At 40.1% G+C, this 14,885-nt stretch overlaps 1 protein-coding gene across 1 annotated transcript in view; it reads right to left on the bottom strand.

The window, feature by feature from the left end:
* Positions 1-14,026, bottom strand: part of IRAG2 (inositol 1,4,5-triphosphate receptor associated 2) — a 41,207-nt gene extending 27,181 nt beyond the window's left edge. The window contains exons 1-15 of the mRNA XM_075161024.1: positions 14,004-14,026; positions 12,287-12,911; positions 11,355-11,465; positions 10,414-10,594; positions 10,121-10,194; positions 9,961-10,039; positions 8,857-9,015; positions 7,593-7,710; positions 6,159-6,209; positions 5,010-5,087; positions 4,405-4,461; positions 2,238-2,297; positions 2,064-2,128; positions 1,875-1,974; positions 158-271 (exon numbers count right to left, since the gene is read on the bottom strand). Of these exons, the coding sequence (XP_075017125.1) occupies positions 158-271; positions 1,875-1,974; positions 2,064-2,128; positions 2,238-2,297; positions 4,405-4,461; positions 5,010-5,087; positions 6,159-6,209; positions 7,593-7,710; positions 8,857-9,015; positions 9,961-10,039; positions 10,121-10,194; positions 10,414-10,594; positions 11,355-11,465; positions 12,287-12,884 (1,845 nt within the window). The 5' untranslated portion in view covers positions 12,885-12,911; positions 14,004-14,026. The remainder of the gene's footprint in view (positions 1-157; positions 272-1,874; positions 1,975-2,063; positions 2,129-2,237; positions 2,298-4,404; positions 4,462-5,009; positions 5,088-6,158; positions 6,210-7,592; positions 7,711-8,856; positions 9,016-9,960; positions 10,040-10,120; positions 10,195-10,413; positions 10,595-11,354; positions 11,466-12,286; positions 12,912-14,003) is intronic.
* Positions 14,027-14,885: the final 859 nt, after the last annotated feature.

Genomic DNA, 14,885 nt, shown 5'->3' with positions numbered 1-14,885 from the left:
TTGCTAGAGTAAGTATACCCCCATCTCCACCCCCAAAGAAGCTATTCTTATTTTTTCAAAAGGAGTGAACATGATCTGATTATCAATGCTTGGAGAAATCCTAATTAAAAGGCTGATAGAAGACCACATCCTTATTCACATAAGCTCTACCACTGACCAGGTTTTGCATGATAGTCTTAAATTTTTCTCCCGCATATTCAGGTCCCTGAAGTAAAAACAGCACTTCACGGTCCAGTGTTTCGTCCAGGGACGTCCATTCAGTCTTGGTAATCTTTGAAGAGATGGAAGAGCCAGCTAGCTTATTTTGACATCTCCTTATTACAAACCAGCATCACTGACATTTAGACTTTTCTGAAGTATCCCTGCATCGTATTTACTAGAAGGTCAGAGCTATGGAAACCTGAAGCTTGTAAAAGCCTTTCAAAACCATCATGTCATGGGGATTTAAAAAAAGCACTCCAGCCAAGCTGCTGAGTGATCCAATGTAAATTTTCATGTCAGGAATAGGCAAGAGGAAGTCAATAATTAGTTATCTTTATTCAGAAAAGACTTCACGAAATAATGAATTAGCAGAGCCCTTCCTTGCTTTACAGGTGATTTGGTGGAATTGTGTCTCATTATAGCATTTGAGAGGTAAACACAGTGACTCACTGTGGCTGTGGGGAGCTGCAATAGGGGACAACACGCTACTTGTGAAACAGAGCTGCCTAGCCAAGCATACCTCTCATTTCTGGGCCTGTAGTTTTAGTCCACTAGTAGATTTTTTTCTGTTGCAAATGCTAACTCTTTGCAAATGCACCACACATAAAAGCAAGTAACAGCACGGTGAAGTCTTACAAGAAAAATCACTGCAACAGCATATATTTGTTATCAGCTCTGCTGCACAGCTTGCATCTGAAGGGAAGACAGCACTGTAAGGAAGGATGGGACTCCATGGAATGTCTTTAGGGAAGCGGGCACAGAATAGCTCAGATAAAAATCTGAACCAAAACCATAGTGTACACGTAAATTGTTTTTTTTCCAGTAGTTCTTAACTGGAGTGCTGGAAAGCTATGAGAACAGTAAATAAGAGACCAAACTTCCAGTGCTATGTGAAGTGTGTCTGATCAAAAGCGTAGTTCCCAAAAGTCACCAAACCACCCGCTGGGTGTTTGGCAGAGGACAACTCAAAACCAACAGGCTCAACTGCAGTACTAAGATTTTGTCAGCCTGTGCCAGACTCATCAAAAGGATGCCTCTCCTGTCCTCCTCTGAGTCACTATCCTAAGACCTCAGAAAAAAAAAAAGCTGGACAGGACTTCTAAAGATCAGTCACCATTGTACCTGCTGAGGGGCAAGGGAATGGTACCTACAGACAGGTGCTTATCAGAGTTTCTAAAGAATAAATTAGATGAAGACTCTACAACCCTGTCAAGATGCTTACTCTAATGCTTAATTTTCTTTTTCACTACATTAGACTTCGAGGAAAAAGAAGTCTCCCCTCCTGCAATTGAAAACCATTGTTGTGTCTGGTGTAGTCAGTACAAGAAGAAACAGACTGTTAACTTTCTTCAGCATAATAGCCTTTATATATTTGAAAACTCATATCTTCTCCTATCAGTCTGTTCTTTTGCCAGCTAAATGCATGACCCTAGCTCTTCCAGATTTACTTCGTAGGTCTCATTTTTTTAGATCTGAGTGTTTTGTTTGCTTTTCTTTGGACTTTCTCCAATGTACTTGGGACAATACTGTAATCTTCACATTCTATGCTTGCGTGCTAGGATTAATGGCTTCGAATTCCAGGGTTATCTAATGATCTACAGGGAATGAGCTTTGCTCTTCCTTTAGTGATGCAAGACAACTGGGATGAGATTCAATAAAGATTTGATTCATACCTCAGAAGACTGAGCAAGTTCCAGTTCACAGTGCAGTGAATTCATCCCTTCAGGAATATTACTGTTAAATTTACACAACAATGGGAAACTCAACCCATTTCTAAAAGAAGCAGGAAAAAAAAAAATACGTATCAGTCCTTTTTGACTTTTGATGAACTGCATTTCCTGGGACTTGTTCACAATACTCACGAGATCAGCTCTTGCTGCATGTGTTGCATGTTCTCCAGTAGCTTATTTTTTTCTGCCCGCAAAGTCTGAAACATAATATCAGACCTGGTTAGAACATTACTTTGTCATGCAGAATAAGCATAGGATATGCATGATTTCCCCTCACATAGTCAAAAACTAAACTCGGTCCCATACCTCTATTATTGAGGAACACTCCACAATGGTTAACTTCAGTTCTTTGATGTCCTGCTCCTTCTGCAGAGATTGTGGAGAAAACAACCTTTAAAGCACACAACCTGGCAACTAGCACATTGAAGCACATTTGTAATACTTACGGCTACGATGCTTTGTAACCAGAACAACACTATACTCAATCCTACATCACAGCAGTAAGCTGTATGATTTAGGTTTGAGCAGCAACCTAATTACCTAACATAAAAATAGTTGCGAATTTAAAAGAATACAGTAAACTACCTTGCATATCAGCTAATGGAAAGCACTCAAGACCTTTTCTATGTAACTCCCGAAATTAAGGAGACAGAAAAACTCTTTCCAGATGCTGTGTTTTAATTTATTATTTACCTGGTTTCTGTACCAGCAGTAGCAGACTAAACTAGACAGAAGCACTCTAGTTTTAGCTGAAAACCTCCACTATATTATGCCTGGCACAAGTTTTAATCCCAACCGACCCTTAAAACAAGTTGCAATGTTCTGAGTTTACTGTCATTAGTTTTCATGATTAAAGGCATAGAGTGTAGGGCCCTGCAGATAAAACACCACCTAATGGAAGGGCTGATAGAGAACGTATCAACCCTCATGGTAAGACTGAGGAGTTAGTAGAAGTAGTAGCTTTCTTAGCATCACAAACTAGCAATGGGCTTCAGTCATGTTATGCCATTACAATAGAAGACACCGCACAGACAAGCGGAACATTTCTTAGAGAAAACAGGAACTTCAAGTAGGAGTTCTGGTCCTCTCACCCCTTTTATGACTTCTTCCTACTCTTCCTCTTTTTAAAGAGTTGAGGTTTTTGAAAGAGATGAAATGCACAGAAAGCTAAGCAGGAAAAGTGAGGTTATAGAACCAGGTTTCCAGCCTTGGCAGAGACAACTGATGTATGATGCTGAAGGTTAAAGGAAAGGGGAAAAAAAAAAAAAAAAAAGTGTTTACTATCTTCACATACCTTCTGCAGGCCTGGAAAAGAAAGGCTGCCATAATAATTTTCAACGACCATCAATCCTATCCAATCTACCTTTCAAAGAACTATGAGAGGGTTTTTTTAGCTTACTGGTAAACCCTTATCCTACAGATCCTAATTCCAACAAGCAAAGTCAGTTTTCCACACCAGTTTCTTCAAGATTATACAAACCAACCACTTTTATCTACAAGAACATGCAATCTAGCAGTCTGCTTTCAAAATTCCCATTTAGTCAATAGACTAAAAAAGCCTTTTAGCCTTTTTAAAATAAAAGGATACTACAGAAGCCACAAAAGCTTTGAATCAGTCAAGGAGGAGAAAGTGAAAGCTATTTAAAAAAAAAGTTAATTCATTTGTACCCTTAAGCTGCTTCTGGCAAAAAAAAAAAAACCCTATTAAAAAACACTTAGCTACAAAATTATTAGCTGGATCACACTGAAGCTAGGTTCTCTTTTGTCACTGTTTGACTTCAGCTGCACTCATTTTTGTAGACAGCCTAATAGTCAAATATTTCATCAGCTGATTTAGAACGTGTTCTGCTAAATAGAAACTCCATTAGCCTAGAAGGCTATTTGCATAATTCATGAATCCAGAGAATGCCACCACCCTTATGTAGTCTTATGCCTTTGTTTTCCAATACAAAATACAAGTTTTCCAATACAAAAAACAGTGTCAGAAATGCTCACTCTTCAGCAAAGCCTAGATAATTACACCTCAGTAATGAAAAAGGACAAATTTGCTTTTCCATTGTGCTCTGAATCACCATTTCTAGTTTGACAAAAAATTTAAGCAATTTAAGCAAGAGACATGAAGGGAAGGATCTTCTGCAGGTACATTCTTCTACCAACTGTTGAAGGAAGTAGCCTTTAGAAGTTTCTGTACATTTTTCTGAAGTTTGCAAGTTTGTTTTGTTTTAATAGGTTGTGATTTTTTTTTCTTTTTTTAAATAAAAGCAAAATCCTGAAACCTTTAGTTATGCTGACTCATAACCAGGTCCTAAAGCAGATCTCGCCTACTTTGAAGCCATTTATAGGATCAGGTTCTGCAGTGTGAGAACAGTAGAAAAAAAAAGTGCCACAATGCAGGTTATTGCCTTGCCTTTTTACGAATCATCCCATAGTCAGTATTTTCAGTCAAGACAGTAATGAAGTAAAAGCAACTAACCTGAATCAAGCTTGCCTCTTTATTCACCACAGTGCTCTCATAGATATGTGCTTGGATCTAAAGAATGGAAAGATCAAAAATAATTCCAGTCATCAGTATGCACTATAATATGAGTGTGTTCCTATCTCGTACCTGGAAGAGAAAAAAAGGTATCAAGATTCCTTGCTTAGAAAAATCAAATTCTTCTTTGAATACCTTGCATGGTGTGTTTCAAAGTTCAAATCTTGCACCCAGTTAAAAGTGAAAGCGTTCTCACCTTTCACAGTCACCTTTTTTTCCTCTTGCCTGTCCAGGCTAATAGTTTCAGCTACACCAGTCTACAGACTTTCTAATATATTTTCTCGAATAGTGGGGAAAAGGTTTCTAAAAGTTTAAACTTAGAGGAAACAAGGAAACTGTGGATTGTTTATATTAGCCAGTTTTTAGCCTCCAGACAGCAGCTTGCTTAGTCAAAGCTGTCACGCTGTCCAAGCTATGATTGCACTGCAGTTCTTTACTACAGACAGGTTCAGGGCTGTCGACTTTTCAGAGGCAGAAATTCCCCTCACTAGACCCGAGTAAACTATAGGCTGTCTTTTTGTTCCTCCTAGAGTTGAAATGCTTACTTGAAGCTCTGCTGCATTTTTAGACAGCTCCAAAATCTTCTTTTGAAGTCCATCGGTATCCATGCTATTCCTAATATTCTGAACAAGAAACAGAGTGTTTAGGCACAGCCGGATGGATCAACAGCTTCTCCTTGAAGAAACTAGGCAAAATGACATCTCCACCCCCAAGCTACTGCCTATTCTAAAACACTACCAGTATTTATGCACATATATTGTATGTGCATAGAAAGCTAAAGAAAAGCTTTCAGCCCTGCAGCATGAGAATTATTTTTTGAAAGATGCAGTTTAATAGCTATTTGGACTTATGAGCTTTTTGGAAAGACTAATCTTGAGCATGGTAAACACGCGAAGAACAATGACTACCATGTTGTTATAATAAATAATAGATTCCCGAATCCCTGAGGTGCTTCTTTTCATTACTATGTATGATTTAACCTGTTTCTCTATTTCATCCTAAATAGTCTAAAATACAGGCTGTAAGCAAGTATTAAAACATTTTATCACCTGATAAAAACTGGTTTATAAAATACTTACTTTAATGAAATAAATAAAAGAAAGAAAGAATGAATAGCTCTCTGCTGCGGGGGCGGGGGCGTTAAAAAAAAAAAAAAGAAGAGAGCCTAGAGATACAGCTCCATGAGCAGTATATTCCCTACAAGCCTCCTGTAGGTCCTTGGCCAGTGCAATAGATCCATCTGTGACTGGAGCCCCCAGCCACTGGAATTTTTTGGAGTTACAGGTCTATACAGGGCTCCTCCTTTGGATCTTAAAGGAGGGAAACAGAACTGAATATGAAAAAGTGTTAGATGGAGACTGTTTCAATATAGAGTTAGTGTATTTACAGCTGTGTTAACTAGAAATATTTGGAATTTGTCTATAAAGCTTTGAAAAAGAGGGGAAAAAAGCTGTTTGTCCCTGCCACCCATGCTTTCCCAACCTCGTATCCTTACTTATCCAGCAAATGGAAAGTCTGAAGCACAGTGCAACTTCAAGATACAAAGTTTTATGATAAGTCATTCTTGTAAAATATATCTTTTTTGATAACCTAATTAGCATGTCAGGCTTCAAAGTCTGACAAACATCTCATTTCTAATGGTGAGCTTTTAGCTAAACAAGAACATGTACTTGCAAAGTCATGATCTATTTTACCTCTTCCTGGAGAGAAGCAATTTTGATGATGAGAGACTGATTTTCTTTTTCCTGATCAGGTTTATTTAAAAAAAAAAAAAAAAAGAGAGAGAGAGAGAAAGAGAGAGACAAACACAAATTAGTTGTTTTTAGCATGTCAGGTTGAACATTCAAAGCCAAACTAAGCCAAAAAGCAACAGACCACAAACACATCCTTTGCTTCAGAGAGCACAGCAAAAAGGGGAGTGCTGAGGCTGGTCCAGCTTCTGACCCTCACTGAAGGGTTTGACACAGGTATTTGAAATCAGAGTAAAAGTCGGACCACTAGATGATAGGAAGGAGGTATTCAAGGCCAGAGTGAGCAAGTCTAGTTGTGCTCATGCTTGAGTTAAGACAAATCAGGAAAGCCTATGTGCCACACTACACTTTTTTCATATCAGACATGAAGAAAGGTAGTAGTATCCCACTGCACAGGGAACAGTAACGAAGGGATTTATAAGCACAACTACAAAACTTCTAATAATATTTCTCCCTCCCACCTCATCTCCTTTTCACAAGGTGAATTATGCATGTAATCCAAAATTAAAACAAAACAAACACATGCACACACTGCAGCAGGATAGCATGAAAAAAATCTTGTGTTCTTGCTCAGGATGAAAGACTTTTTTTGATTTCTAAATACCCACCATCAGCAGTGCACAGAGCTATGGAACACCAATTTACAGCTACGCCCACACAGCAAGACACAGAGATGCCACTGTAGTGTGAACAACACGCATGGCAGTGACGCAAACATATGTTCTCTGGAGAGCCTACGCTCTGGTGTCTGGCAACACCTGCTAAAGCTGCAGCCACATCAGCCGTGTTACCAGGCTGCTTTACACCTCTCACAGTCACACAGGCTTTGCTACTCGGACACCTGGGATGCAATTCAGATGCTCTCATGTAGGCAGCTCGTGCCCTTTGAGACACGCCAAGGTGTGCTGTCTGGCTTCCAGCTGTCAGTCCAGAATGGACAGATTTCTGATAGGCCCTTGTCATACCTACCAGCCCATATGGACATTGACAATAACCTAGGGGTGTTTTGGAAAATGACTCTTTCGTGTGGACATCTGAACAGAGTCTCCTGTCGCTGCTGGTTCTAGAAAAGTCACGTGAATTTCTGGCAGAACATCACCAACTTCAAAGCAGACAAGGCTCAATGATGGCAGCATAAGAGCTGTTGTCTTTAAGCATAATTATGTGCGAGACTGCCCCTTTTAATTGTTTTCTTCATTGTAACTGACAACAGTTTAAAGGAACTTCACAGTGTTTTCATAAATCACATTTCAAACATCCCCAAAGAGCCTCAATACCTACTGGTACAGAAGAGGTCATACTGCTGATTTTTACAGTCTGAGCAGTCATACCATTGCTACAGCAAGGTATGATAAGCTAAGAAATAAGAGCACCTACTAGCTGTTTATTCTGGCAAAGAATCTGCTGTCTCTTCTCTTCTAACAAGTTCAGGTTGTTTTTTGCTTCTTCTAGTTCTTCTTCCAGTGACTTGGCTTTCAGCACAGAATGCTCGATGCTGCGTGGGGGAAAGTAAATCCAGAGAAACTTTAGCAAGTTACTGTTGGTCATTAGATAAGCTTGAAATACCAAGAACAGTATTTTTAGAAGCCACCAGGGACTTACTCTTTGACACAGATACTTAACAGAAGAGCAATCAAGTTTAAGCCCACCTTTTTTGTCCAGTAAGTAAAGGCTCACGGACTTACCCGCTATTTATCACTCCCTTTCGCTCACAGTAAGGGTTAAAAACCCAGGCAAACATAGCATCCAAGATTTTTTGCTTTTGTTTGCGTCCACCTAACAATCTAGCTTGTTACAGTCAAATATATCAGGTTACCTGAGCACATAAACTCATCTTTACAACACTTCATTGTTAGCAGTTACGGAAACTGTTTCAGTTCAGTTTTCAAGGGTAAGCGCTGCATCATTTCCTTATTCTGATCTGATACCCCAAACAATGTATATTTAACCAATGGGGCAAGGCCCTTTTCCTGGCTAGCTCTAGGCTGCAGAGCACCCCAGAGCACATGGTCCGACATGAGGACACACGTCCCATGCCAGCCATCCTGCAGGACTCTTGCCTTAATCTCCCCAGAAGATACTGGGAATGGTTTGGCAGTTGACATAACTATATCACATTTGAATTAATTGGGTCAGATGAACATTATGACTCTAAAAATAGGCTCATACTCGTGGCATGGATGGGTCCCCAGGCTGCAGCAATATTAAGCTAGTGAGACAACTCAGTTTAGTTCCTCAAGGGACTAGCAAAATAGCTCTTATGTGCTCATTTCCCCTCTGCTTGGCAGCAAGTGTGTGGTCTAGGATTGGAAGCCTTCCAGCGCTTGGCTGTTCTCTTGGTAATATTAAGCCTTTTTTTTTTTTTTGTAATTTGTTTTGTTTGCCTGATTTTGCTTTACCCTGAGCTTTTGCCTGTCTGCACCTGCAGCACCTCATGCTGCAAGAGCCAGGCTATAAGATGAATGAACCAGGAGGTGCAGAGCAGAACAATCAGGCAAGAGATACTACATTAAGTCAAGAAAGTTGCTGTCATGAAGCACTGGTGAGGCTAAAAGCATAAAGCAAGGCTGGACCACTTGGAAAAAGATAGGTCTGCCCATGGCCATTACACTGTAGACCTGGTGCCATCAGGGTCTCCCACCTTTTTATTTGTTGCCGAAGATCCTCGTTTTCTGCCAGTAGCTTATTGTTGGTCTCATCCACAGCTTCCAGTGTGAGCTTCAGCTTGTTGTTCTCTTCCTGAAGCTTCTGGTTGTTGTACTGCAGGTCCGCAACACAGGTTATCAAGTCAGAAATCTCCCTGTTTCAGTAACAAAACCAGGAAATATTGAGAAAGGTGATGGGATCTAATTTAGACTTCTTGAAAATCCTGATGCTGTACTGCACTGATCAGACAGGAGAGCCCACAGAGGACTTGTAATTCTGCAGTGTACAGTTATTTGCTCTGCATAGAGATATCAGATCACCTTCAGATCAGTTCTCTAATTCTATGGACACCAGGAACTGTTTTGTTTTTAAGCACCTTTTTTTTATGCTCCCTGCAATTAAAGTATACCACCAGACAAGTGCCACATCTGGATGTCTGCATGACAGTATCTTAAGCCTTTGTTAATCACCTCTTAGGCCACCACTAATACTTTTGTGGTAACGCCACAATTTCTGGATCCTTTCTTTTCCCCTAAACCATCCCCCACTTATGCTTTCAACTGAAACTTGAACAAGGATCACCCTTTTGAGATCCTGAAAAACGACAGGGAAGCATCAGAAAGCAGATCTTCAGACTTTTGACTATGCATAAAACGCAAAAGTTATCTTTGAAATTTCTGGTGTTTGTCAAATGCTTTGCTATTAACAGAATCCAAGTCAGAGTCATGACTATATAAAAAACCAAACAAAAGCAAGGACCAGATTTTCAGGAGATAATGTCTTCTATTGTCGTACACCTAAGAACTTGGGGGAGGGAAGGAAGTTTAAAAAGGAAAAGAAACACACGGCAAAACTCTGACCACAGGGGATTAAAAAGGCAAAGGACACAGAAGGACCAAGATATCAGTAGGAAAAGTTACTAGTGTGTGTTTAAGTCTGAGCAGAAGCTGTGAGGAAGAACACGGTAGCATGAAGAGCTAGTGCAGACTAGAAACTCTGCCAAGATAGTTTTCTGAAACAGTGGTTCTAGGAATTGCTTTCAAGTAATTCAAAGCTAGGAGTACTAAATTCTGAGAAAGAATTGCTTAAATGGACTTACATATCCCCTTTAGACACATCACCCCCAAAGGCCTCCAAGCTTCCTGATGTAATGTTCATCTGGACATGTGTCTTCTTTGCTGAAAGAGGTGGGATTTTTTGGTTATCGAGTAAGAAAGTGGGGTTTTCCTGCATAAAAAACAGAATAAAATGGTCTGCACCTTCAGAGGTGTTTTTATGAACTTTAAATTCCAGGTCTTCCATGCTTGCTGTTGGTTCCTCGGCACCATCGTCCCTGAAACAAGGAAGCATCAAGAATCACAAAATCAGTATGACACCGGACTGCTTACCAACTTTGTAACATTTAAAAGCTTTCAGCCAAAACCCACACTGTGGTCACCGTGTCCTGATACCATCTTTGTTTAGAGTACGGAAGGCGCAAGCCACAGGAGAACTTTCTACTCTCCTGTTTTCAGAGAAGTTTTTACAAGATAGATTGATAAAAAGCTATTACCATTTTCTCTTACAGTCTTCAATCCACTCTTTCATGATGGCATGGTATGTTTCCAGGTCCATGGAGATGTCTTTCTGATCTGGGTCAAGCATGTTGCACAGCTCTTCAAGACCACTGTCTTCCGATCCCCGACTAGTTGTATGTCTCAAATAATCAACTATCTTGGAAACCGCTACTTTTCCTAAAATAGATACAGGTTTCCACACACCAGACTCTGAAGTCCAGTAGGCCATTGCAAAAAGCTGTAAAAGGGTGTGCTACTGATCTGCACTAGTGCATATTCAATTGCCCTCAAGAGCTGAGACAAGCAACTGATTCCTGCTGTTCTAGTGTGACCTGGAAAGGAACAGTTCAGAGCTTTTGTTTGTTTTTTCTAATACAGAACTGTGAAAGTCCAGTTTACTAGTTTTGTTGACTTCAGTTTAAGAAAAACAAACTTGCCTCACTTGCTATGCTACTACTTTCAGGCCTCTCATCAAATTGGGCAAACCCTGTGACTGACACCATCTTACTCTGCTGCACCCCTTTTTCTACCACTTTCAGCCATGTTTGAGGTGGAACTCAGAAGAATTATCTCTCGCTCTGAAGTTTCCAAAAGTTCTCTTTTCTAACAGGAAAAAGCCTAAAAGAAATAAACAGTCATTTCCAATAAGGTTGATTGCTAGAAGCACGTTGCTCCTCTCCTTCCTCTGCGCTAAAATTCAGCGAAGATCAGCTCGGGGCGGGGGGGAAGGGGAAGGGGAGAGACAAGCACCATGCAAAAGAGGCACAGACATTTATTCTGCATCTGCCACACGTGCAGCCACCTAGCTAAGGTAGGCAGTCAGTCCCAGATTGGCTCAATCACAAATTGCCATATCTCAGGAACTGTAACATGAACTCAGCCTTGAAAATGTGCTGAGAACAGAATAAAACAGAGCAACAAAAAGCCACTGGCAAACCTGTATGCTCTATGTCGCACGCACAGAAGATAGTGGTCAGTAAGTCTTCTTCACAGATCAAGCTCACATCATACACGTTGTCAGCTTTGTACCCCAGTGACTGCCTGCATCCTATGAAGAGTAAGTTTGTTATTGTCCATCTTTATTTGCTCATAGTAACTTTCATGCACTGCAGCTTCTAACTACAGCATTATATTTGTAATAGCATGAGCACACATAGCATACCACAGCTTGAATGACACACTTTTTTTTTTTTTTTAAGGTGATTAAAAAAACCAAACCTAACCAAACCTCCCCTCCCGCCGCCAAGTAAAAACAGAGCTTTTACTGCCAAATAACACCAGGAACTGTTCATAGCTGGAGCCTCTAAGTTGGGAACTGGTTTATGCATCTACTTCTACACATGCATGTTTGGCAACTCTGGCTATTGTTTTGCATGAAGTAAACATAAACCAGAATATTTTAAGAGGCCAGCTATTTCTTCCCTCCCCCTCCAGATATATTGTAGAGAGGTCGTCATGGTCAGATTAAGTTATTAAGAAAACAATCCTAACACCCCCCTCCGCCCCTCCCAAAAAAAAAACAAAACCAAAAAAACCAAACCACAAAAACACCAAACAAAAAAACCACCCCCAAACTCATATCTTTTTACATTAAAGGCAGACTAAATCAATAGCCAAATCCCTTATCCACAAAAAGGAACTGGCAAATTTGAAAAAGTTTTTGACTTGACTCATTACTTCCTTACTTTTTACATTCACATTAATATTTTTAGAGAAAATTTAAGATTTTACTCAGCTCTTTTTGCAGTCTTATTAGATTTGTAACGTATTGTTACTAGTTTAAGTAGTAAATAAATGTCATCTATGTAGGCTGAATGTTCAGATGTCTAGGATTTTGGATTGGGAGGGGTGTTTTTTGAGGATTCTTACCTCTTTCACTCAAAGATAATCTCTTTGGCACAGGAGATGGTTGGATCACAGCGCTTTCTGACTTTTTATCAGATGTGAAGAAATATAAATTTGGACTTGACGTAAGATACTTCTGTTCACGAGGCACACCTTTAGATTCAATATTTGATAAAGCACACAGTTTGTTCTGGGTGTTAGCCCCTCTGGATCTGAAGTAGGATGGAGAACAGTTCTCCATGGGGCATACTGGCATCCACGAGTTGCTGGATCTCTCTTTGCTTTGAATGATTGAATAGGTAGCATTTGCAGAACAGGAGTCAGAGATACGCCTTAGACAAGGCGACAGCAACTGCAAGTCTGCGGAGAAAACACTTTCACTACTGGGACTGATTAACTGTGAACCAGTACTATCATGACTTCTAAAAGTTCTTTTCTTCAGTATTTCTTCTAGATTTTTTTTGATATTGCACTGTGGACTGTCGAAGTTCCGGGACTGAAATTTTGGTATCTGCAAAGCAGGGTTAGAGACTTGGTCCATCATTTGGATAGATTTGATCTTTCTGCATATACTCTCCACCGGGTTATGATGCCGTTTGTTAGCTCCATGTTCTGAAGACATTATTAAATCCCCTGTCTTGCAAAGTATCTGGAAAGAATAGGGACAAAATATGAGAGTCAGGATGATCAACATAAACATATTCTTTGCACCAATTTTTCTGTTCAGCAGACAACTTGGAGCTTTGGTATCAAGCGATTTGAAAATCCTTGGTCCACATACCAGCTGTGACAGAAACCTTTAGTCATGATGTCCAGTCCTCCAGAGAACTAAAAGTCATGTGGATCTGGAAAAGGTGGGGAAGAAAGAAAGAAACACTTTCTGAAATCTCACTGGTGATTCTATTTAAGAATAAGCATGTTGGGGACAGCAGGGGAACAAAAATAAGAACTGAAGAAATCCCTGCAACCTAGCAGTTGACTATCTTTTTAGATTAGAGGAAGGACTAAGCAACATTACTTAGACCAGTTTATCCCAGATTGGGTTTTTCTTTTTTATATAAAAAGGGTTCATTAAAAAGAAAAAAAACCTCACACAACTTTTCTAACTATTACTTCTGATCGCATTTGTAGCACATACTTCCTTCCCTGGTTCCATGGCTTTTTGCTCAGGTCTAACAGCAACAATTGTCCAGCTATTTACTGAAGGTATCTCCGGCAGCTATAGACATTATCAGTTTCTGACCTCTTTCAGTGGCCTCCCAGTCAAACCCTGCAGCCACAGCTGCACAAGTCAGTTGAAGTATTCTGAGCCTGCAGCTTTCTTGATACCATCTCATGACAGGTTTCAGAAGCCAAGATTTAAATGAAGTTTACTTTCAGGAGAATATTAGGCTGTCTTTGTGAGTTTGCTCTTTGTGGGTACTGGCTTGGGGGATGTGGGAAAAGTGAGTGCAACAAGAGTTTCAGCATTTCAATGAGCTTACAAGAACAAAAAAACAAGCTCAGTTGTTTCTTATACTAATTAGCCACAACTACAGCTGTCATGCTACCACACAGGAAATCACCCAAGAAACATACCCTATAGAGGCACTTCAGTTCTATTTGTATTTTTATTATCTATTCTCCCAGACAATATTTTAAAAGGTATTTCCAATAAGATAAGCATGTGTGTGTGACCAGGGCATGGAAGGTGCATTTTGCAGGCATAAAGCCGTGTTTCAAGTGAGATATCCATCTCTACCTTGCAAGTTGCAGCCTTCACCTCTGAACTGAGTAGCTGGGAGCTTTCATCTGACACTGCGACACTGTGGACTTCACTCTCAGTTCCTCAGCCCCAAAAAGAGCATCTGCTGAAACATCAGCACTGAAAAACACAATCCACTAGCCAGTGTAAGCCAATGAACACGATCGGACTTGAACAGAGCTCTGTGACAGCCATCAGCAGCTTGACTGAATCTTTGTCATTGGAAAGAAACAAGAGGGAAACAAGCAATACTTTTGAAGTTAGCTATGACATTTAGATCATTATAAGAGATATATTATTTAAAAAAAAAAAAGCAGCAGATAAAGCTAGCTGAAGCTCCCAAGAATCAGATTTTGAGTGATATTTTGCAACCAATATTGCACCTATATACCTACCTTCTACCACTCTATCACTTTCAACTCCTTAGCTCTGAAAATACACTGTATTGCTTCTCTCCAGAAGATTATATACAACGTTAAAGAACAAAAATCATAACACACAACAAAAAACAACACTTGCTTTGAAGTAAGAAGCAGGGAAGCAGTCAAGAGTCCAGTGTAACCGCATAACCTACATGACCAGCAACACAGTCCTCAGATTCTCCAAGATTGGGTTTTACTCGTAGCCTATCAGAATAGTACCATTACAGACCAGCTTCTGTTAGGGGTAGAGGGAGAGGAAAATTAAACAACAGCTTTATAACTAGAGCTCACGAGGTGGTGTGTGCACGTGAGAGGGACTGACACGGTTGCCCGTAGGGGCGGAACACCAGACTCCTTGACCCTGAAGGGATTTCCCCCTGCATAGTACAAATACCAACTTGCCCCCAGAAGGATATAGACTTCACTGAACTGTGCCTTTTTACTCAAACTGTGCATC

This window comes from Calonectris borealis, chromosome 1, assembly GCF_964195595.1.
Source record: "Calonectris borealis chromosome 1, bCalBor7.hap1.2, whole genome shotgun sequence".
In the NCBI taxonomy this organism is placed as follows: Eukaryota; Metazoa; Chordata; class Aves; order Procellariiformes; family Procellariidae; genus Calonectris; species Calonectris borealis.
This window is presented reverse-complemented; position numbering and strand designations above follow the sequence as displayed.